This window comes from Argentina silus (genome assembly GCF_951799395.1).
Source record: "Argentina silus genome assembly, chromosome: 1".
NCBI lineage: Eukaryota > Metazoa > Chordata > Actinopteri > Argentiniformes > Argentinidae > Argentina > Argentina silus.
Window position 1 is genome coordinate 29,597,317 of NC_139655.1, and position 24,078 is coordinate 29,621,394.

The following is a 24,078-nucleotide window of genomic DNA, read 5'->3' on the forward strand; positions in this document are numbered from 1 at the left end:
ATAAACCCATGGAAGCCCTGTTGTGTGTGTGTCTGTGTCTGTGTGCGTGTGTCTGTGTGTGTGTTCCTTGTCAAAGGCGGGTACTCTCTCATTCATCACAACCAGCAAAAAATAGGCCAGCCTTTTCATTTTGACAACGGTTGCTGTCGGAAACCGTCATGTCAAAACATCCCATCAGAAAAAGGAGATTGCCTGAATAAAGCGCTTCTACGAACACATAACACTTGGCTAGCATTGATGAATAGCTAAAAAGAGGATCCTTCCTCATGGTTGATTGTGTCCTCCTCCTGCTCTACCTCCAGGTCTCCCACCATCAGAGACATGGTGGTGAGGTGTATAGCCCAGATGGTCAACTCCCAGGCGGGGAACATCCGTTCAGGCTGGAAGAACATCTTCTCCGTGTTCCACCTGGCTGCCTCCGACCAGGACGAGAGCATCGTGGAGCTGGCCTTCCAGACCACCGGTCATATCGTCAGTAAGTTGCACGCACGCACGCACACACACACACACTTTAGAGAGCTGTCTGTTTCACTGTAAGGTTATTGTATGGGTGTGTGTGTGTGTGACCCTTTTACTTAGGCTAATTCTCCTTGTAAGAATTGAGTTTCGAGTCTTTCGGATGATAATTGAATGTCATTCATTTTGATTGACAGACAGGCAGGTATATGAACCTGATCTTCTTCAAATAAGTGGTTTCTCTGAACCTCTTCTCTTTTATCCTTTTATCTCCTTCTGTCCATCATCTCTCAGCGAATGTATTTGAGAAGCACTTCCCTGCCACCATAGACTCCTTCCAGGATGCGGTCAAGTGTCTGTCAGAGTTTGCCTGCAATGCCTCCTTCCCTGACACCAGCATGGAGGCCATCCGCCTCATTCGCCACTGCGCCAAATACGTCTCCGACAGGCCCCAGGTCAGTGCCAGGCTGACCTTCTGAAGCATCATGCCGTTGTTGTATTCTTGTATTCTGACCCACTGCATGGGAGAAGCGTTACCATGTAACTGCTAACTGATGTTACACTTACTTGAGAACCTGTTTTAATGTTGGTATTATGCGATTGTTGATGATTTTGGAGATGAGTGCATGTATTAGAGAAGAGCGTCCTGGTGCTTACAGCCAGAGCTCTCCCCAAGGTCTCAGACACACTCTCCAGCCACACTCTCTGACTTGTGTGGGGCTGGACGAGAGGCAGGGATTAGTTGTGTGTGTGTGTGTGTGTGTATGCAGACGTGTGTGCATGCAGGCGATTTCTGCATTGGCAGCTGGGCAAATTGAGAGAAAACCTTGGGTGAACAGTGAATACGGCTTAATCCATTAAAGCGTGTGTGTGTGTGTGTGTGTGTGTGTGTGTGTGTGTGTGTGTGTGTGTGTGTGTGTGTGTGTGTGTGTGTGTGTGTGTGTGTGTGTGTGTGTGTGTGTGTGTGTGTGTGTGTGTGTGTGTGTGTGTGTGTGTGTGTGTGTGTGTGTGTGTGTGTGAGAATCTGGGGGTTTATCCCCGATCAGGGCAGACCAGTGAACACTAGTGTTTTTCTTTCTGGCAGGCGTTCAAAGACTACACCAGCGATGACATGAATGTAGCACCCGAGGACCGCGTCTGGGTGCGGGGGTGGTTCCCCATCCTGTTTGAGCTCTCCTGCATCATCAACAGGTGTAAACTGGACGTCAGGACCAGGTACGAAAAACACCTTACTCACCCAAAATCTGAGGAGTCCGTCCATAACTTTGAGAAAAACAATTTTATCAAGTCGTATGGATGTTCCTTATGAGAGAGATGGTGTCATCTGGAGAGATGGTAACAGCTCTGTGTGTCTGTCCCCAGAGGACTGACGGTGATGTTTGAGGTGATGAAGACCTACGGCCACACCTTTGAGAAGCACTGGTGGCAGGACCTCTTCAGGATCGTCTTCAGGATCTTTGACAACATGAAGCTGCCTGAGCAGCAAACGGAGGCCAGTTCCCAACCAGTGCTGCTACACCAGTTCCATGTAGACTAGTCTCGTTCCCAGGACCAATGTGTCAAACATGGCCTTCATTAAGCCAATAGAAAGAGCGTCGAAAACGGACGGCGCATAGCAATTGGCTTTACCTTGCATCAATTATCTCCCACAGCACTTTCCCCCAGTGCTTGCGCACCACACGTTTCTGATTCAAAGCTACGCCTTGCAGCCGTATGAAATCAAATAATAACAAATACTTTACTTAGTAAATTCACTCCCATTAAGGCCAGGTTTGAGTCGTTGGTATTGCAGGCTTATATGCGCTGTGCTCAGTAGCCTGGTGACGAGGTTCCATACAGACTAACACCAATCCCAATGACCAGTAATAGAGAAGCATTCATCTTCCTGCTCAGTGTTATTAAAGTACAGAGTGTATTACTGTTCAGTCCTACTGATTTAATCCTACTGTATCATGTTATGTCAGAGAGAAAGTAGGTAGAGGTAGTTTAAAAAGTCTCGCTTCAATCCCCCTCATAATGATAACTATATAGCCCTGGGGAAATCATTTTACTGCGTAGCACTGCACATTATTTTCTGGTGATACTCAGGAACATCATTTTGACCATGTTTAACGGCCCTGTGTTGTTTTGGTCCCACAGAAGGCAGAGTGGATGACCACTACCTGTAACCACGCACTTTACGCCATCTCAGACGTCTTCACGCAGTACTTTGAGTCTCTCAGTGACGTTTTACTGGACGACATCCTGTCTCAGCTGTACTGGTGTGTGCAGCAAGGTGAGAAGGGCCTCTCTTTCTTTCTTCCTTCCTTCCTCTCCCCCATCCTTCTCTACCCCCCCTCTCACACCACACCTCTTTCTTTCTCTCCCCTGTAGATAATGAACAGTTGGCTCGTTCGGGCACAAACTGCCTGGAGAACGTGGTCATCCTCAACGGAGAGAAGTTCACACCTGAGACCTGGGACAAGACCTGCAACTGCATGTTGGACATCTTTAAGACCACCATTCCACACGCGTAAGCTGCTGTTCATCATTTCACGCACATATAAATCAGTGACAAAAACACTATCTATGGTATCCTACACTAGCATTTACCAGTTTATTGTAGGTTGATCTAATCTATCTGACCGTGTCCATTTTATGTACTGTATTTGATGAGACAAATCAACTAACTGTTGATTAACTAACTAATCCACTGCTTTTCTTGGGTCAGGCTGCTAACATGGAGACCAGCAGGAGCAGAGGGAGATCCCATGACTCAACAGGACCCATCAGACAAACAGCTGGTATGGAAACAACGCCTCTGTGCTCAGAGTTGTTTTAGATCTGACATGTTCTCATTTGATCAATCATCGTACACTAGCAGCTCAGTCAGTCTGTATGATTTGATCTGTAGCATTTGTTTCTCTAATACTATATATATATATATATATATATATATATATGACCATACCCACATCACAACGCAATGTTATACAGACTAAATCACTTCCTCTTCTGTGCTCTCAGGACTCCATTTCCCAGAGGTCAGTGGACATCCAGTCCCGTGCCGAGGACCAGCATTCCATCAACAGTGCAGAGAGGGTTGCCATGGAGAACCGACGGCAGAGTCAGTACTCGGGCATGTATGAGGACGGCCCCGGAAACAGGACCCCAGCGAGTTAGTCCCTCTCTTTATGAATGGTTGGCTCTTACCACAGACATTTGACAACCCTATCCTCATTGTCTGTGTGTGTCCTTGTCCGTGTCTGTGTGTGTTCCACAGAGTTGCAGGAACAGAGGCTGTTCTCGGCCCTGCTGATTAAGTGTGTGGTGCAGCTGGAGCTCATCCAGACCATAGACGACATTGTCTTCTTCCCTGCCACCAGTAAGAGGGAGGATGCAGAGAACTTTGCTGCCGCTCAGGTAATGTCTCTCCCCCCCCCAGGCTCTGGAAGGTTCTGTCAGCCTCAACCTCAAATTATGTCATTCACTGCTATTAGGGTGTGCATATCATATCTACCTTCAGGGTTCTGCCCAGGATTTTTGAACAGTGTGGCGCTGGATTGCATTATCAAAACCCAATGCGCAAAAAAAAAAAATCTGGATTCACTGAGGAACATCACAGCACTTTCGCTTTCGTTTTTAACGACGATGTCGTTGGCGATCAAATATAGCCTCTATCATTACTAAATATATAGTTTAATTTGCCTTGAAATGTTTACATAGTGGTGCCGCCAAGTTCACAGCGTGGCGCACCGCCACTCTTACTGGGAAGATCCCTGACCTTATCTCCCAACACTTTGTTTCTCTTCTCCAGAGAGATGCTATGGAAGTGGCTGACGTCCATCTGGAGACCCAGGACCAGGGCATGTACCACTACCTGACCTCAGAGCAGCTCTTCAAGCTGCTGGACTGCCTGCTGGAGTCCCACCGCTTCGCCAAGGCCTTCAACTCCAACAACGAGCAGAGGACCATGTTGTGGAAGGCAGGTGGGTAACTGACTGCACTGCAGAGGTCCTAATGATGAGTGCTGCGACTGGTCACAATCATCATAGCTCTGTATAGCTGGACAGTAACGTGTCTGTGTGTGTCTGTGTTTCAGGTTTTAAAGGAAAATCGAAGCCCAACCTGCTGAAGCAGGAGACCAACAGCCTGGCGTGTGGCCTTCGCATCCTGTTCCGCATGTACACTGATGACAGGAGACATGCGGCCTGGGAGGAGGTGCAGAGACGACTGCTGAAGTAAGGAACCAGGAACCAGTGCAGTCGTAGACCACACACCACACACCACACACCACACACACACCACACACCACACACCACACAAGGCATGAACACCACCTCAATGACAGGATCACAACTCATTGTCAGTGCATTCTGATTGAAGGAAACCAATGACCCATGCCCAAACGCTCTGTGAGACCCGCCGACCTACGGTGTATTCAATTCCACTACCTCCGGTCTCACTCTAAATGCTGTTTATATTTACTGTTTGTGCCACCTGCGCATTAATAATGAAATATAGTGTTGATGAATTTGCATTCCACTGGGAAAAAAACCACTTAATCGAGGCAAAAGCAGTACTACACACACAAACACAAACACACACACCAGTATGGACTCGTTAACGATCATCTGCTGCTCTTTCTCACGCTTCCTGTTGTTGTTCTGCTCATTTTCCCTCTTCACTAACGAGCCTTTCTACATTTCACGACGATCCCTAATCACCCTTTTACTGCACACACAACCCCGTTTAATGACAGACATATGCAAAGATAATTATATCCGTACGACTAGGGATGCAGGGAAATGTGTTCTCAATTTACAGACATTTAATAACTAATTGCCGCTTTCTTGTGGGGAAGGTCTCCTCCACAAACATGGTGATTTTTTAAAAATGTAATCCTAGTAAGTAGAAAGTCTGGGTTATATTTATAGAAGCCAGCCATGCCAGGCATCTCCCTCCTCCAGGTCTGCCAGCATAAACAACCATAATCATTTTCATGAGGGTGGGGGGGGGTGTTGGGGGTGGGGGGCGGGGGCGGGGGCGTGGGGGCAAGTGCGTGTTAGACGCCCGCTATTTATGAGAGGCTGCTCGGAGTGAGGGCGGCATCGATCAGCGTTCCCGCGCTGCCCTGACCCTGACCCAGCTGTCTGACGGAGACGGACCATTCACGCCGACCGGGGAATAGAGAGGTCACGCCCGCCCGACGCCACATCGTCAATATCTGCCTCACCGGATGGGAAATCAAAGGAAATTGGCCGAGAGCGAGAGAGGGGGAAAAAAGAGAGAGAGAGAACGAATGAGAGAGAGAGAGAGAGAGAGAGAGAGAGATGATTGAGTCAGAATGTGTTGATGTTGCTATCTCCAGTCGATGTTGCTCCTCTCCACTCAAACGGAGAGCTTGTCTAGAAACTTGACAGATATCTGAGATGTCTGAAATGGAGACTGGGTGTTGTATAGATCCACCACAGACAAAATAGGGTTTTGCTGTTATTACCGAGTCGACACAGTTGTCATTGCCTTGTCTCTGTTAGAGGTTGCTTCACGACAGCCATTACCTTGTCTCTCTTCATACTCCTTTCGTATTGAAGATGAGATGAAGATAAGGCACAGTCAGACTGGCTCTCCCTGATGCGTGCATTCATGTGTGGAAAAAGAGAGAAAGGGAGAGGGAGAGGAGAGAGAGAAAGCAGGCTGATTAGACTGTGCCTGCTGGGGAAGATGAGTCTAAATTGCAGAGATCCACACTCACTCTGGCACCTCTGCCCTCCTACAGTCACTGCTACCTAAACGCACGCACGCACGCATGCACGCCCACACAAATACATACAAATACATACACAATAGCAGTGCTGTTTCAAATACACACACCCTTGCAATGTTGTGACAAACACATACTATGACAACACTGTCACACACACACACACACGCACGCACACACGCACACATATACATACAAACACACAAACACACACACACACACAAACTGCTTTGCCACAGTACAGCGTAGCAGACAAGCAGGGTTGATTACAGCAGTGTGCTTAAGAGGGGTAAGCAGATTGGGCGAGGCGATAAGGTGAGAGGAGTGTAAGAGAGTCGAGGGGAGGGAAGGGGGAGGGGGAGGAGGAGGAGGAGGGGAGGCGAGGGATGAGGGGCTGGCAGATGGCGGTTATGTCAGAGGAAGTGGTTGGGGTCAGGGCTACAGGTCAGAGGGCAATGATGAGGTCAGTGGCTGGGGTAGCAGTGTTGGCTAATCAAGGCCCTTCAAGTTGGCCTCACAGAGAGAGCCTGGTATGATTGTGGTCGTCTTGTAATTTATTACTGAGTTACATATTTATTCCGTTTCGCTGAACAAGTCAAAACAAGCTAAATGAGTTCATAGTCACTTAATTAGGCTCTCTTTCTGTTCCACCCCCCCCCCCCCCACCCTTTTCTCTCCCTCTCTCTCTCACTCTCTCTCTCCCGCTTCCCTTCCCTCCCCTCCCCCCCGTCCCTCCCTCCCTCTCCCCCTCCCTCCCTCTCCTGCTCTGTCCCTCCCTCTCTCTCTCTCTCTAGTGTGTGCAGTGATGCTGTAGCCTACTTCCTCACGCTGACGTCAGAGAGCCACAGAGAGGCCTGGACCAACTTGCTCCTCCTCTTCCTCACCAAGGTGCTGAAGATCAGTGACGACAGGGTAAGGGATTACACATCTAAGCTCCATACACACACACACACACACACACATACACACACACACACACAGATTATTTCCATCCTTATTACTAATCTGAATGGGTGTGCTGATGTCAATATCCCAACAAAATGCACATACAGATAATCTGATAGAATGCATGGACAGATAAAGGGTTAATAGTTTTGTAATGGGTTAAAGCAGTGGATGATAGTGGCCTTGGGCATGTATCTACCTGCTTCACGCCAGGCTGCTGTTTCTCCCAGCAGTGGAAGGGTTACTGTAACTAAATCAGCCTTGTGATTAATCAGCTGTCGCCTCTAATCAAGCTCTGAGTGTATCACAACGGCTTAATGAAAGCAGCACCTATTGCCTGTTATGTCCTATGGAGATCCACTCGAAGTCATTGTCAGGGAGATGTTCGACAAGACTTAATCAGACCTGAAAATGAATATGGGTCACATGGGTGCCCTGCCGAGCCATCAATGCACTAAACACATTATGGACCGTTTTGTTTTCAATATTTGACCTGATCTAAGGGAGCTTTTTTTTATGATTGGCCAAAACAGTCAATGTTGCTCTCTCCCTCCCTCCCTCCCTCCCCAGTTCAAGGCCCATGCATCCAGTTACTACCCTCTGCTGTGTGAGATCATGCAGTTCGACCTGATCCCAGAGCTCCGAGCCATGCTGAGGAAGTTCTACCTGCGGATTGGGATCGTGTTCCAGATTGCCCAGGTGCCTGACCCTGAGCCACAGCTGGAGGTAGAACCAGAGCTGCAGGTGGAACCACAGCTGGGGGGAGAGCCAGAACCAGAGCCAGAACCAGAGCCTCAACCAGAGCCTCAACCAGAACCTCAACCAGAACTAGAACCACAGCCAGAAGAAGAGCCTGAGGTCAAGCTGAAGGTGGAGGAGCTGGAAATTAAGGTGGAGGAGGTGGAGGTGGAGGTGGAGGTGGTGGAGGAGGAGGAGGAGGAGGTGGAGCAGGAAGTGGAGGTGGAGCAGGAGGTGGAGCAGGAGGAGGAGGAGGAGGAGGAGGTGGTGGTGGACGTGGTGGTGGTGGACGTGGTGGTGGTGGTGGCAGAGGAGGAGAAGGAGAGAGGGAGGGGGGAGGAGGCTGGAGAAGAGGTGATAGTGACAGTGCACTAAATGCAGGCTGGCACACAGACCTCTGATGGGGGTAGTCTGGAGGTCCCCCTCTTTGTTTGTCTACTGTCCAAACAGTTCAGGAGTAGTTATTCTACCCCAGGGTACAATGACCAGACTTGACCCCCCCCCCCCCCCCCCTCCCTCCCTCTGGATTTGGCTGTCCCTCAGAATGCCCCACTGTTGGTACAGGGAGCTCCCAGGGGTCTCTGCTGTTCACCTGCCCGATCATGTGACTGGAAGTTCCTCCTCTATGGATCCGCCCTCCTTCTCCTCATCATATCACTGGAAGAAGATAGGCTATGCCAAGTACAGGCAAGTCTGAATATTCCACTGGATTGTACTGACAACTGCAAAATACAGTCCAATTACCCACATTTCTGATTTGCTCAGAAGGGTCGATTATATTTCAAAAGGGTTAGTGTGCTTCTTGCCATGTCTTGACATAACTGTATCCTTTAAAGCTATTCTAAAGAATGAACGGTTTCATCATCATGCAAATGACAAATATTCAGTAATATAAAAATGTGACATTTGTTACTCAATGATAATAATTATCTTTCTCTGCAGCGCTGATGGCTAACATTAGCACCAATAGCCCCTCAGATGAAAATAGTTGTACACAGATATGCCGCTTTGTAATATAATCTCATAACACTAGATTTTATTTCTGTATTTTAGTTTTCCTCTGGATTTGCTGCACTTGATCTCTTTATTTGATGCACTGGAGATTTTTACTTTTGTGATAATTTATTCGACTGTACCATCTCTCCTGCAGATTGTCCTATGAGATTTGTAATTGAATGACACCAGTTCACACAACGGAAACTGAAGGGTTAAATTATTCCATTTTATATGTTTTGAGGCGTTGCAACAGATAGTCGAGAACTGGGCTCCTCCTAAACCTGGAAGACAGGAGGGCATCCTGATGAGAGCTGCTTTGACTGAGTTACTGGTCTGTTTCCATGTTTGAAGTTAGATTTTGCTCTGTGTACAAAATTGAATAAATTAGTAATATATTTAATTTGTTTTTCTTTGGTTTGGGGACAGGCTGTATGTATAGAGTACCTGAATTATGTTAGACGAGCTTTAAGACTTCTGGATGGTGTATGGATCTGATGCATTCCCGCTCACAGATGTAGAAATAAAAATGTATATGGTACAGCAATGTAAAGTTTTCTATGTTGAAAAAAAATCCTGTACAACTTTCTGTACAATACTGGTCCATCATCCGACATTCTAATCAGGTTATAGGTCAATAAAGTTTTTGAACTTGGTTTGTTTGTAATTTCAAATGCTGCACATTTGCACGCACAATATACACCCATTCTACAGCTGTTAGGACACCAAGGACCAGTCTGGACATAATTATGAAAAATAATTTCCATTTATTTAAAACAAATCAACTCCATATATATTAACATATTTACTTTCTACATATACAAACATCTCAACATTAGGATAACGTTCCACAAATCTCTGTAAGAGTATATTCACTCTGTCCAACAGCAGGCAAGAGCCTTTCCCACCCCCTGCTATGTCCCTGGCACAGTGACCATTTCACACAGGAGTGGCAGACCATTTCTCCCCAGTGCTGTAATTCTTCACTGTCTCCTGCCTGCCTGCAGTCTGAGCCAAGCAGACACTGACTGATGCTGCTCTGCTCTGCTCTAAATGGACCTGTTGTCTACTGCTACCATTCTGATCTCCATTCTGCTGTCTGCTCCAGTGGCCCTGCATATTACAATTCACTCACATAAAACACACACGCACACACACACACAACACAGATCAACATAAAAAATGCCAAGGAATATATTTGTTTTTAAAATCCCTGTTAATTCAGAGACTGAAATAGAATAAATTCATTTGACGCTATTAGAAAACTGGATAGACTTTTTATAAATATATAAATATATATATACCCCTTGAAATCAAGCGCATTTTCATGCATCACCACTCTCACCTCATTAGAGAGGATAAGCTCTGGCAAAAGCAAACCTCCGTGTGTGTATATGAAGGCCTTCATGTCTAGGTGGTCACATCTTCTCTCCTTAATCTACACTGATCCGAAAGCAGGAAATGTGAAAGCAATGATGGCTGTCTGCAGGGAATGTACCTGCATCTGTCCCACCTCCACATGGGTAAAGATGAAGGAGGAGATGACGAAGAGAGAAACCCGCCTCCCTGGGTGCAGAAGACCAGTGGAGGAGTTAAGTGTCAGAGGTTAGCCGTGATAGGTGGAGGGTCCGTTCCACTCCTGATCTAAGACATTTCTGCTGGAGGGTCTCTCTCGCCGACTCTGACCCACCGTGGCGTGTCGTTTCGGCGTGTCCGATGTACCGGGCCGCAGCCAGGGCTCCGTGGCAACCGTCTCCACGGACACCCGTCTGTCTGGGGCGTACGGGCTGGAGCGCAGGGAGAAGTCGTCCCCTTCGTCAGCTGACAGCCCTCCTGGGGGACCAGAGAGACTCGTTTATTCGTTCCTGCGGACACTTCGATCTAGAATGACACAATACTGACAAGGAAAAATATTTGGCCCACTCGGTCTCTCACCTGCTCTCCAGTCGTGGTCGTTGAGGTGGTCCAGCCTCCTGATCCGCTGCAGGTTGCGGTCTCTGACACCCTCCATGTTCAGGCTGGTCACAGAGAACAGAGACTGGGCGTCCGGCTGACCCTCATACTCCCTCTGACCAACGGGAGTGACCATCTCCTGACAGATGTAGACACATTACACTGTGACTCAATGTAGCGTAATGAGGGGATGTAGGGGGTGGGTACAGGGTGCTGCTGGTGTTACAGTTCCTAAATGAGTCGCTTCCAACACATTTTTCCAAGGCCTTGTCAAATTGGAGATTTAAAGGACTCGTTAAAAGTGACAAACTGCTAAAGTGACTAATGTGTGAAGACACCTCTAATCTGAGGCGAAAGCCCTTTAACACCCCTTTTATAGAGCTCTCACATCATCATCATCGTCGTCTCTCCTCCTGGAGGGCCGCCTCCTCTCCTGTGCAGAGGGCTGGCGAGATTTCTGCTCAAACTGGACTGGTCCTGGGGACGCATTACCGTTGGGATAATCTGAGGAGGGACAGATTATTAAACATTTACACATGGATAACATAGCATTGAGATTATGCCTGGATTTACACACAGGAGACAAATATGTCATTGAGTTCCTTTCATTCAGGGGATGGCGGTAATATTGTTGTAGAGACTATAATCCAGTGAAACCTGAGAAAAGATACATATATCTTTATATACAATACATTTAAAATAAATAAGAAGTAGTCGTTATTAGTAGTTTCTAACTGCAGCACATTCTCTTCCTGCTCTCCTCTCCCCCTCTGTCTGGCCTTGCTATCACCACCCAGCAGCTGGCACAGGCCCTCTCTCCTCTCCCCCAGCACTGGCACCAGCTGTGTGGGCGTGATGGCTTGGCATGTGCCAGGTTTGCTCTGGCAGAGAACCAGAGGGCGCACCATGCCCCCGCTCTGATTTGGCATTGTGCTGGTGTGTGCATGCAAGTGTGAGAGTGTGTGTGTGTGTGTGTGTGTGTGTGTGTGTGTGTGTACTACTGTATGAGAGTGGGCTCAACTCTGCCTGGTTATGAGAAGCCAAAACCCTCTCTTCACCTCAATTCACAATAAGGCTCAGATACCGGACCGGACAGAGTTAGGGAAAAGGCTTGTCAAGACAAACATAGGTTATGTTTCACCAAGCTTACCAATAAAGGCACTCTCCGACTCCAATAAAGAAACCTTCTGGTGGTTGTGAGCAGGCTTCTCCCTCTGGCAGAATAAACAGGCATGACATGCACAAATGAAAACCTCAGTTTGGAGGGAGGCAGCCAGAGACATGTATGCAGGGAGACCAAAGGAAACTGAGTGGAGGTGTAATCAGACACTCACAGGATGATGATGATGATGGTTCTGTCGCTCCACAGCCGGTTCAAAGTAGTCTGAAGACAGAGGAGGAATGAGTTTGAGTGTGTGTGGTGTGGTGTGTGTGTGTGTGTGTGTGTGTATATCACACACTGACCTGCCTCTCCCCTTCTCCTCATGCTCCTGATCCTGCGTTGCTGCTCCCTGAGCAGAGCCTGCTGCTGGATGTCCAGACTGTGCTCGTCAATGGGAGGGTCAGGATACACGTGACGTACCTCCTCGCGGGATGCACTGTCTGTAACACACACACACACACACACACACACACACACACACACACACACACACACACACACACACACACACACACACACACACACACACACACACACACCTCTCCGCTCTGAGGATTATCACATCGCCATGCTACAGATGTCTGCCAGCGGTGGCCACGGACACAGATGTACCACTAATGGTGGCATTAGTGTTACAGACAGATTAGCCTATCACAGTGGATTTCATGTGCCTCTGTCCACCAGGATGCTACACTGGGAGGCTAAGAGAGAGGGGGATGCACTCAGATCAGCTGCGGCTAAGATTAAACTCACAGCCAACATTGAGCTTATGTGAGGGGGGGAAAAGCATCTCATCCTAGTGGAAAACTCTCATTTGTAATCCCTCCTCCCCCCCCACTATAGACTGGACAGAGGCAGCGGCATGATGACAAAGCAACTCTGCACTCTGTCTCAGAACTATTAGACTTAAAGCGTCACACCGTCTTTAATACGACCCCGTCTCTACTACGTCCCTCGCCCTACTTCTCCCACGTCTCCTTTCCTTCATGACCCTGACTGACAGAAATGTGCATATGACAGCGTGGAGGTGGACACCTTTCCGGTCTTCACACCCGTCGGTCATTATCAGAGGCGGGAAGGAGATCAGGGAAGGACGACGATTGGGATCCTGCAGGATCAAGGACAAAGGCGTGTGTCTCAACACAGAGAAGCAGACCGTGTACAAGTGCCCATCTTGTCGTCGATGTGTTTGGGTGACGGGGGACCTGTACACAGGGCACAGCAGAGTGGCAGTCCAATCTTCCAGTCTTATTGGTTGGTGATTTGTTCACTCCCCCCCCCCCCCCTCCCCCAACTGTTGCTGTGATGGGTCCAGTCAAGGGTAAGTGAGTGGGAACAGACGCTTGACATCTGGTCACTTGCATCCAGATTGAGGCCTGCAAATCTGCCTCATTGCCTCAGGACTTAACAAGACAATAATACTGAGGCTGCCACTTTCAGAAAGAGACCGGCATCCAGGCTAGTGGACGTGGGCTTCTGTAGAACTATAGTAGTGGGGGCGGCAGATCGTCCGCTCCGGGGGAGGCTGGTGGAGGTAGAAATCGGAGGACGGGCTCATTGTAATGCATGGAACGGAATGAGGAAGGGTATCAAACGCACGTCCTCCGGTTTCTATCTCCCCCATCCTCCCCTGGTCTGCTCCCACGCACCAGCCAATGTGTGTCCACTAACTTGTATGTACAGTGAGCACAGCCGTCCTACGCACACTCGCTAAACGACTTGGATCCATTGTTGCTGTACACAATGGGCCTGTCTTTTCCCTTTTTCTAGTTCTCCATTTTGGAAAGTAGCGTGTCTAAATGCTTCCCAGACTACCCACATAAACTCGGAAGACTGGTAAATCATTCAAAGCCATTTCCTTTGTTTGAGCCCCATATACTCTCTCTATCCCTCTCTGTTTACGCTGCCAGAGCTGTTCCTTTACAGATGAATGACTTTTATGATGAGTCACTCATGACCTCATATCGTGGCTGAAACAGAGGCCTGGTGAGGCTCCGAGTCTGGCCCAGGTTCAGTAAACAGGCTGGTCACGCCACGCTGGTTCAGGACGTTCATGTTCATTTAGCTACATCTGCCGCACCATGACACAGGGATCCTCTGTATCTGACCGTATACATCAGGAGTATAATGGCTGTCACGCTGGCAACTAGCAAACACAGAGTCCCACACAGAATCTCCCAATGTCTCAAAACATATGAAAAAAAGAGGGGCATGTTTCAGAGTAGATAGGCAGCAGAAGCAGCAGGAGTAGAAGCGGAGGAACGTTATTGGTCGTGGCTGTTTGAGGGCGATTCTGATAGAGCAATGAGAGGAGGGAAATCTAGAAGAAGTTTGTACAAATATATGGAGTGAATGGTGTCATTTGAGTAAGGAGAGTGGAGGAAGAGCAGGCCGGGATGGATACTAAGAGGGAGACTTGCCTCTGTATTTGAGCTGGTTGAACTCTCTGATGTTTTGCATGTTGACATGTGCTGCAGCTCCTCCTCCAGAGTTGGGTCTCCTGGACGACACCTGCGCACGCATCCGTGCCATGTCAAAGACATCCACAGGGAGGCGCACTCGGTGTCTGGGCAAAAGAGAGTACAATACCATCCATCACCACAGTACTGTGTGAAGGTAAACTACAGTAAAACACCATCCTACAGTACTGTGTGAAGGTAAACTACAGTAAAACACCATCCTACAGTACTGTGTGAACGTAAACTACAGTAAAACACAAAGCGAACTCAAGCCAAAATAGTTCCAAAAGCAACATGAAGTCTAATACGTACTTGCCGTTGCCAACAAACTACCATAAACCCAAGTTTACAACTGTACCTGCGAGGCAGTGGAGCTTACACGTCCTAGGTAAGTCAGGGGTTTTCATTAAAAAGGAGGGATTACAGCGTATTGTTACAGGTTGAGACTGAGTCAGGATAAAGCCATAGCACCTGGCATGCAGACGTTAGACACAATTTAAGTGCTTTTATCAGACCCCCCTGCATGGGGTATTCACTGTAAGCCGCTTACCACCTCAGGAAAGCCTTCTAACTGGCAGAGGCTCAAAGGCATCTCCTCTGTCCTTTGTGTGGTAAACTAGTGGTATATACAAGGACTGTCATTGTCATACATACATCCATTTCCGAAAGCCAAGGGGGATTTGGCATTGATCTTTTTTGAGAAAACCAAGCCATTCCCTTCAACATTTTGGTAAAGATGACTTGACGTTTTTTTGTTGACATGTTGCCAGGGGGATAATTCTAGGCACTGGTACTTTCTGAACAGCAGAGGAGATGGGAAAGTCAAGCTGACCCGGGTCACGCTCATTACCTCAGCATGGGAACAAACCTGTTCAAACAGGAAAGGTAGAGGAGCATATTGGATAACTTCCAGTAAGCTGACTGAAATGTTTCAAAAAACATTTTTGAAAGTTTGTGCCTAATGAGTCCCTGGAACTCAGCTTTGTGCAATCCTGTGTAGAATGTTGCTAATTGCAATCACTAATAGAAGTTTCTGGCACAATTTGAGAGACAAGTTCTGGAAGGCAGAACTATTTCTGTTCTTTAGAATACACTTCTATCTGAACTGAGCCCCTGGGGTGTCAGGGGTCTGTCTGTCCGACCTACCTGGTAGGGATAGGTGTGTCTGCTTCCTCCCTGTCTGTCCGACCTACCTGGTAGGGATAGGTGTGTCTGCTTCCTCCCTGTCTGTCCGACCTACCTGGTAGGAATAGGTGTGTCTGCTTCCTCCCTGTCGGTCCGACCTACCTGGTAGGGATAGGTGTGTCTGCTTCCTCCCTGTCGGTCCGCAGTATCTGTCCCTCCAGCCGTCTCTGCTCACTCTTCAGCTGCCTGCGCAGAGCTGACAACTCACTGATCACACCCTGTTGATCCTCTAGAGAGAGAGAGAGAGAGAGAGACAGAGAGAGAGAGAGAGAGAGGGAGAGAGAGAGAGAGAGAGAGAGAGAGAGAGAGAGAGAGAAAGAGAATATAAGAGTAAGAGAGATTCTGCAGAGAGACAGAGGGGCAAATGAGGACAGTGGTGCAGCACTCCTACTTGCTTCCCAAAATCCAAACACTCAGTTCAGCAGTTTTCTTCTGCTCATGAGGGACATGTTGGTGGAAGCACGGTGGTGAATGAGAGAAAAGCAAGTCCTGGCTTTTATCCACATGGCTGGTGATGACATGATTTGACACCTCAGTGTTTTATTAAAGTGGCTCCCCCTCAGGGTGGTCTTTCTTACCTGTGGCCCGGAGCTGGTTTTTCCTGGCAGGCACGGGTGGGGAGTGCGGTGCAGACACAGAACGCTCCTGGGAACGTGGGGAACCAAAAAGAGTCTGTTGGTTTGTGTGGGTGGGTACACGTGTGTGTGTGTGTGTGTGTGTGGGCACGTGTGTGTGTGGGCACGGGTGTGTTTGTGTGTGTGTGTGTGTGTGAGAGAGTGAGTATGTGTGCGTGTGGGTTGTCCAGTAACTCACAGCCACAGTCCTAGAAGAGAGCTGGCTGACAACAGAGGGGGGTCTGGTAGTGTGCTGCTTGCCCAGTCTCTTTTCCAGGGCTGGGATAGGAGGAGACGGCTCCCTCTGGACCTCCATAAACAACACAACACAACATAACTCACACTCAAATGACAATATAATATCAATATATAATACTGCCAGGTCCTCCTCAGTGGATGTACCCTCATCACATTACACACTTGCATCACAGCCAGCATTTCTAAGGTACTTTCACCACTTGAAAAAAGACATACCGAATTGGTTATATTTCCAATATAATCTTTATTGTTTTTGTCCTGGTTTGAGATTGGCCTTGAGAAAAGGATCACGTCACGATAGCTGTTTTTGATCAGTTGAGGCCCACTGCGTTCCTCACCTCTGTCAGCCGCGCCTGTCTCTCACTCTCATACTGCAGTCTCAGAGTCTCACTCTCCCCCTCTTCCTCCTCCCTCCTCTTCCTCTCCGCCTCCCTACGGTGCTCCTCGGCCTGACGCATAGTTTCTTCGTTCTTGGTGCTTTGCTACACGGGAGGGAGAGACCATGACTTCCCTTTCCCTACCTGTGTCTATGGGCATGGGGGATGACAGGGGGAAGCTAGTGCGGTGTGTGAAGAGACTTTGAAATGCGTCAAAAGGATCAAATGCTGTGCTTACACACCAGCAATTGTTTGCGAAAACAGACTTCTTACGTGTACTGTATCTAAAATGAACAACTACTCCCTCCTCACCTCCATATCCTTGCGTTTCTTCCTCATTTGCTCCTCCTCGTACTCCCGCTGGATACAAACCCTCTGTTCTGCTAGCCTCTTCTCTTCCCTCTCCTCCTCCGCCTTGATACGATCCTTCTCCTCCTCCTCCTTACGCCTCTTCTCCTGGATCTGGCCAAACGCAAAAACAAAAAAACATCTGTGTTCATATACCTCAATGTTAATGTTAATGTTTCCTCAAGGTCAGCAAACCAACCCTCCTCTGGTTATGATGGACAACAATAAGCCTTCATCAAAATGGTTCGACACACCATTTGATGCTAGTGGAGGTGCGTGGCCTCCCGGGGTGTAGGCTGAGCGCCCCTACCTGCTGTTTCAGGTAGTCTTTGTACGTGTCCTGCTCCTGGAGCTGCTGTGGAGTGGGCTGATCAGTGAACACGTTGCCTCGGGCGAACCGCGATGGCTGAGCAAAGGAGAAACCTACAGAGATGGAGAGGAGTGACTCATAGATATAGAGATAGAGAGATAGAGACAGACAGACACACACACACACACACGAAAGACCGGGAAACTGAACATTTTTCGCCCTTACAAAAGTGCGTCAGGGGGGATTGGTCTACCTGATATATGGTGAGGGGAGGGGACTCTGTCCTCCACTCGCGGGGTGGGTACTCTCCTGCCCACGGAGCCCTGCATGTCCTTCCTGTCCCTGGACTGTGGGTTCACATACGCCTCCTTGTTGGTCCTGTGCATTCGGTTCAGATCGCCTGAAGGCATGTAGGCATCATTAGAACACTACAGATTCAGCTACCTCCTCACAGCAGGGCCAATGCATTCATAATAGATATGAAACGACCATATAGAAATGAAATCAAAAATGATGTGGGAACGAGAATAAAATGACACAAATAAAAGTTTCAGAGGCTGACATTCAGTTTGCCATTAAAAGGCTAGACAATATTTTATGGCGTCGACCAGGTAAAGAGCAGAGTTTATTAGGTCACGGGTGGCGTACTGATGAGCTTCCCGCTGTTATCCTTCAGCGGGGCTCCTCCTCCCCCCTTCCCCCAGGGGTCGTAGGCCCTCATGTCCGCCTCAACCTTGGCATCATAGCGCTCCCTCTCCTCCATTTCGTGTCTTTTGCGCTCCTCTCTTTCCTTGATCTGTGGACGGCAATGACAATATGGTCGTAGGTATGACTGTATGGGAATTTCAGTTGAAAAGTTTCTGACTTCATTTAAAAAGATGAGAGCATTTATCTTCTGTAAAGTTGAGAGAAATCCTTGGTGGCTGAACATTTAGACTACTCCTCAATTTCAAATGCCGGAGATAACATCAGTCTATTCCAACATATTCAAACTGAGCTCTACAGTTAAGGTATGAAATGAAATGACTCCACTCTCGCCTGATATCTTCCTGTCAATATATTGCAGTCTGTCACTAATCTGAGTCATTGGCTCCTGTTTCTCTTACATCAGCATGGGGAGAAGTGAAGAGTCTGACACAGCTAACATCAGCATCTCAATGAGTCTCCCTCCCTCCCTCCTTCCCTCCCCCAACCCTCACTTTACTTCACAAAACACTTGTGTTCTCTCTCAATGCACTTATATAACAAAGACATAATGGAGTTGACTGACTGACCTAAGATTGTATTTAATCAATATTCAATGGTTTATGCATTAGGCGTCATTACATTCCAAACCACACAAGGGCAGTGAAAGATCAAAAAACAAAGGCTTTGGTAAATGTTGTGGCCATTTATGAGGCCACACAATTGGACAGGAGAGCAGGCCGGGGTGAGCTAAGGACAAGAGAAGCAACTCTCAGAGTCTTTCATCATACAAATGAGACTACAGCAAACTGAAACCTCCATTATACTTATGCCCCACCACAGCACTATTTAAAAGTATACTTTCAACTGTAGTGCTTGTGTTTTATGATCTAAATGGGTTTTTCTTTTTTAAACTTTGTGCTTTTCTGCTATTTTGGCCCGGTCTCTCTTGTAAAAGAGACTGTTCATCTCAATGAGACTAACCTGGTAAAATAAAGGTTAAATAAAAAGGAGAGAGAGAACAAAGCCTTTTCCCTGCCAACAGGTGTGAGTTATTTATGATTTATGAGGTGGTTGCCGATGGAGACACGTGTGGCATTTCACACCTAGAGGTCTGACTGTGTACCTGTTGTCTTAGTGCCTCTTGGTAGTTCAACACACTTTCCTTGGACTGTTTGGGCCTCTCTCCTGGGATCATGCCAATGCCCATCCCAGGGGGAGCTGCTGCTCCATGCTGATTGGTTCCTCTAATGAAAGATATTCAAAACATCACCGGTGAGATGACATACTTGTTCATGTCATATTGTTCTCTGTGTGTGTCACAAACTGTTGTGTGTTGTGCTGAATGTATGCCAATGCCCACTGGTGGTAGTTATGAGAACACCTGTTATTGTTTGATATGGGCGCCCCCTTCTGGTAGAAAATAATCTAAACCTACAGAACATGGGTAGGCTCTAACACATCTAAATGGGTTATGTTCAAGATGAGGAAAGAGCCAATTATGACTAGATGAATTTGGCACTGACTACTGAGCAATAAGCTGCTTGTTAGGGCGTGAGTTGAGTAACTTGTGTGCCGGTCTCTGTGGGACTGTTGTGAAAAGGTGAGGACACCCACCCAGAGCGGCCGTGTGGCCCAAGGGGAAGTGGCACTCCTGGGGGCAAGTTTGGCAAGACCAGGGGAGGCATTCCACCCCCAGGAGGTCCAACTAAAGAGAGAAATGGGAGAACACAGTCAGTTGGACATCAACACACACACACACACACACACACACACACACACACACACACACACAGCTGGGTCCAACACTTGTGCGGGCCATTCAGCCTCCAGCTATCTTTAATTGCAGTGAAAAATAGGAAGAAAGCATTGATCCAAAAATGGCACATTGGATAGGCTACACTTGCTAACATCTGGATTCTGGAGTCAGAGAAATTAATTCTCAATAAACTGTCGGTCCCCATCCAACATAAATCAGTGTTTGGTCATATGAGAGTTCTGAATCACCGTGCCAAGTGTTCTTGGCCATAGATCTGGTGCTATAGTGGCTTCATAACAAATGGTAATGACCCTCCATGGAGAGCTCTCAGGGGGTTTATTTGAGGCACTCTGGATTACTCACGCCTGACAATGGGCACCAGATATTAATTACGAAGCCAATTCAAGAGCAGTAAATCACCCTGCGGAGCATACAATATATCAGACTCACTATGAGAAAACAGACTTACTAAACCTCGTACTAAAAACCTAATTATGACCACATCCTTTTTTTTTTGTAACAATCTAATCCACAGTACATAGGGGCTGAGTGAGAAGTGAGATGTACTAACAGTAGGGCAGACTTGGGTCCAGGGGATTCCTGGCGCCATAGTAGTAGTAGGCGTCATCATACGGGGTCCTGTAGGCATCAGTTAGAGTGGGTGGCATTGGAGGAGGTATGCTAGCAATTCTAGAATGAAAAAACACACACACACACACACACCTCAGGTATAGATTGAAACAGGAGGGCAACAATAAACCAATCTCTCAGTTACTGTACCTTGGGACGACTAACTCCTCATTGAGAGGGGCGACCCCAGGGACCCCCATGCCTGCACCTGGGTCCTCTCTAGCCCCCAGCCCTACCCCTGGCCCCCCAGCTCCTATCAGCTGGCGCAGGGCTGTGCTGTAGTCTAGCGGTGGAGAAGGGAAGGCCATCCGGGGCTTCTCAGGAGGGCCTCTCTCCTCTCTACCCACAGAGGGCCTCTCTTCCCGGCGCCTGGGGCGGGAGTTGGTCCCCAGGGTGTCCAGGCCTAGCCCAGGTCTATAGGGGAGGTCCCGTCTGTGGTCCTGATGGTCACGGTTCACAGCCCCAAACTGCTTGATGCGATCAGGCTGGGAGTAGTGATGGAGAGACACATTATGAGTCATGGTGGTCAAAAATGATGGAACATTTTAACATGAGGGTGAAAGAAGCCAGGCACTATGATCTAGTACATCAAAGTGTTTCAGAGACAGTTACATTGATATGTAATTATGGCCTCTTTGCTCATCTTTGTGAATGCATTCAGTGCAATGTGAAATGTGCTGATCATAGTTTTTGTGAGAAGTTGTGCTGTGAAATATGCAACCACTCAATGTTACAGTATGTTGTTTCCAAAAGACTTGACCATTTTCATTGAGGAAATGATGCCAAGTCTTGTATGAAAACAATACAAAACCCAACTGAAGTAACACTTGTTCCTATAGACGAATGGACAACAAACAAAAACTAGGTTTTTGTTTCTTTAGAATCACTCAACACATCAACAAACGCAATTACAGTTTGCACAAACACAGTTTAAGACTCACATAATATACCTTATCATGGAACTGCAATAAATACAAGAGTACATATGATTACCAACTTAGTCATCACAGTATATTTTGACTGTGTCTACGTTCTTTCATGTACTGTACTGAACCCTACTTTGACATGTCGAGGGACGATACATCACCTTAAACAGCGTCGATGCATCTCATCTTATTTAGTTAACCAACACCTTCATGCACAGCTGTTTTACCCTTTTCTCTGGGTCAACCGCCCCTGTGGCCGCAACCCTCAGCTCCAGGTCCTTCTCCCTAGTAAAAGAGAACCCATTTTGAATCACTCTCCTCAGACATTCGCAATATGACTGCAATCTAAATAATCCAAAATGGCATCTTCTCCCTTGCTTCCTTTGGACAGGTGAGAGCAAACCCGCTGGTGGGCTTGAATCGTATTGATTAAACTGAAGCCGTCTTTTAAAATCAGTGCAGGTGAGAGACCCTATGCCTATGTAAGGCCCACCCCCATTTTGCGAAAGCTTCATTTTCTCATGTGGTTAAACTCACATCTTCTTGTTCCTCTGCTGCTCAGCCATTTGCTCCAGCAGGTCCTGCCTGTAGCAGTCTTTCCTTTTCTGTAAGGCAACATTCCCCTCTGGTGCACCTGAATGACATCACCGTGGAGAATAGATATAAACTTCTACCCGTGCACAATGTGAGTAAAAGGTATGTTTATGACATTAACAAATAGATACATCGACGTACGGGATTCTTGATAGACAGGTACAAATGTTAAATCATGCACGTCCTACCGATCATGAGTCCCGTGGCGAACTCAGCCTGGTCCTTATTGATTGCTAACGTGGATCTCTCAGCAGTCTTCATGGCCGCTGGCATCTGCAGACTTCCAAGGGCACAGACACCACCACAGACAGCGGGTAAACTTCACCGGAGCAATGCCACCTCATAAAACACACAGCTCGTCAATCAGTCCTCTTTCCAGCCACACCCCAATCAGCCCGCACCACCACCTCACATCACACGCTGACACTGACTGCGGAGTCTCCTACCCAGTGACCCAGAAACCAAGTGGAAAGCCTCCTCATCGTGCGCCGATCAATGCAGCTCCACTGATGGAATATGCAGCGGGAGGCTGTCTGGGGTTAACCCAAGCACCGAAAGCACTCGGAAAGAACGCTCTCTCGTAACGTTGTATTAATAGAGGCACCGTTGAAGAGCAAATATGTTACCCCGCCTTGCAATTACCCAATGGACTATAAACACACAGTGCATTCAGTTTCCCTTTGTTGTCTCTCTCCAGTCAATACAGGAACAGATCAATGGAGACGATTTATACATGTGGTGCCGGCTCTGCTGAAGTGAGTGCCTCATTGACCCTCTACTCTCCATGGCACTTGAAGCGTACGCTTTGGCTAATCTCATTAGTTTAATTGCAGTGGGTCAGTACTTGGGTTTTGGTGTTGCTGACAGCGACTTCCGGATCCCGTCTCTGCGGACCTCTTCACGGACAACAGTCGGGTGCACCTCTCTCCTCTCCCGAGGAACTCTGCCATGAAGACAAAACTATACTGGTTCAACGGGAACGTCAAATGTTTATCCTTCTGATACTCTGAAATACAAACACTAACCGTCCATGGACGTCTTCCCCATTGACCAAGATGGGCATTAAAGGGGAAACCCAAACTTGAGTGAACAAATTGCACAGCATATTAACTGATGAGTGTGTTGAGCACCTGTCAGATCTGTAGTTGAACCTCCTCTCTTTTCTCTCGAGCTCTCTGCTCCTTCTAGGCCTCCTCCTGTCCAGGAACTCCAGCTCCTCCCCCTCCGTTGAGAGGTCCTCCTCTGATGTATACTCCTCCCTGCGTCCTCTGCGCCTCCTCCTTCTCTCCCAGTGCACTGGAGGCCTCTCAACCGCTGGTCTGTAGAGCTCCCAGACCCTTCGCTTCTGTTGGGTCTGCCTCTCCCCCCCTGTCCCTGTCTCGGTCAAGGTGGCAGCATCTCTCCTGGATGGGAGTTGCTCTTCAGGGAAGGGGCCTATATGTTGAGCTTTAGGCTGGGCCACTGGAAGGGGTGGGAGAGGGTAGTGAGCAGCCAAACCTACAGTCTCTGGGGCCTGAATCTGCAAAGAAATAGATGCATTGGGTGAAGAGGGAATGGGTTGTTCCTTTTCAATCACAGAAAGTTTTATTTTCAAGTTACCCACTAGATAGAAAAGGTTATGATAGACAGACAGCAAAGTGAATTCCCTTGATTTTGCGGGACAATATTTTTAAAGGCTTTTCTATGTAGCCTATTCTACCTCACCTTCTTTCCCTCCATTATTATGCATTAAGGTGGAATATGAACTGAATTGCTTGACTCATCACAGTGCCGTCATGATGAGCTGTTAGTATATAATGGTAAAACATCACTAGACCAGACCTGAGTAACATATTGTCTGTAGTCCCAACGAAGCTCTTGTTGGAGTTTTCGCTTCTTCTGCTCATATTCTGCACCCAACAAACTTATGCCTGAGCTCTCCTCTGGAAAAGACCAAACTGACAT

At 47.8% G+C, this 24,078-nt stretch overlaps 2 protein-coding genes across 2 annotated transcripts in view; one reads left to right on the top strand and one right to left on the bottom strand.

The window, feature by feature from the left end:
• Positions 1 to 8,377, top strand: part of arfgef1 (ADP-ribosylation factor guanine nucleotide-exchange factor 1 (brefeldin A-inhibited)) — a gene marked incomplete at its 3' end in the record, with an annotated part of 45,537 nt that extends 37,160 nt beyond the window's left edge. Inside the window, exons 27-40 of the mRNA XM_083681905.1 lie at positions 303 to 475; positions 751 to 911; positions 1,541 to 1,671; positions 1,819 to 1,948; positions 2,596 to 2,731; positions 2,830 to 2,968; positions 3,167 to 3,239; positions 3,463 to 3,613; positions 3,719 to 3,858; positions 4,253 to 4,424; positions 4,538 to 4,676; positions 6,994 to 7,111; positions 7,715 to 8,104; positions 8,333 to 8,377. Of these exons, the coding sequence (XP_083538031.1) occupies positions 303 to 475; positions 751 to 911; positions 1,541 to 1,671; positions 1,819 to 1,948; positions 2,596 to 2,731; positions 2,830 to 2,968; positions 3,167 to 3,239; positions 3,463 to 3,613; positions 3,719 to 3,858; positions 4,253 to 4,424; positions 4,538 to 4,676; positions 6,994 to 7,111; positions 7,715 to 8,104; positions 8,333 to 8,377 (2,098 nt within the window). The remainder of the gene's footprint in view (positions 1 to 302; positions 476 to 750; positions 912 to 1,540; positions 1,672 to 1,818; positions 1,949 to 2,595; positions 2,732 to 2,829; positions 2,969 to 3,166; positions 3,240 to 3,462; positions 3,614 to 3,718; positions 3,859 to 4,252; positions 4,425 to 4,537; positions 4,677 to 6,993; positions 7,112 to 7,714; positions 8,105 to 8,332) is intronic.
• A 1,353-nt stretch (positions 8,378 to 9,730) lies between these two features.
• On the bottom strand, positions 9,731 to 24,078 carry cspp1a (centrosome and spindle pole associated protein 1a; the record flags this gene model as incomplete). Its single annotated transcript, XM_083682025.1, has 24 exons — positions 9,731 to 10,708; positions 10,811 to 10,967; positions 11,217 to 11,332; positions 11,979 to 12,042; positions 12,163 to 12,212; positions 12,293 to 12,426; positions 14,407 to 14,556; positions 15,737 to 15,863; positions 16,213 to 16,279; positions 16,448 to 16,558; positions 16,845 to 16,988; positions 17,196 to 17,345; positions 17,542 to 17,654; positions 17,795 to 17,941; positions 18,190 to 18,337; positions 19,352 to 19,472; positions 19,843 to 19,933; positions 20,556 to 20,674; positions 20,765 to 21,099; positions 21,768 to 21,825; positions 22,078 to 22,174; positions 22,323 to 22,414; positions 23,265 to 23,653; positions 23,956 to 24,078. 24 exons carry the CDS (start codon positions 24,076 to 24,078, stop codon positions 10,482 to 10,484), a joined length of 3,330 nt encoding a protein of 1,109 aa, XP_083538151.1. The 3' UTR covers positions 9,731 to 10,481.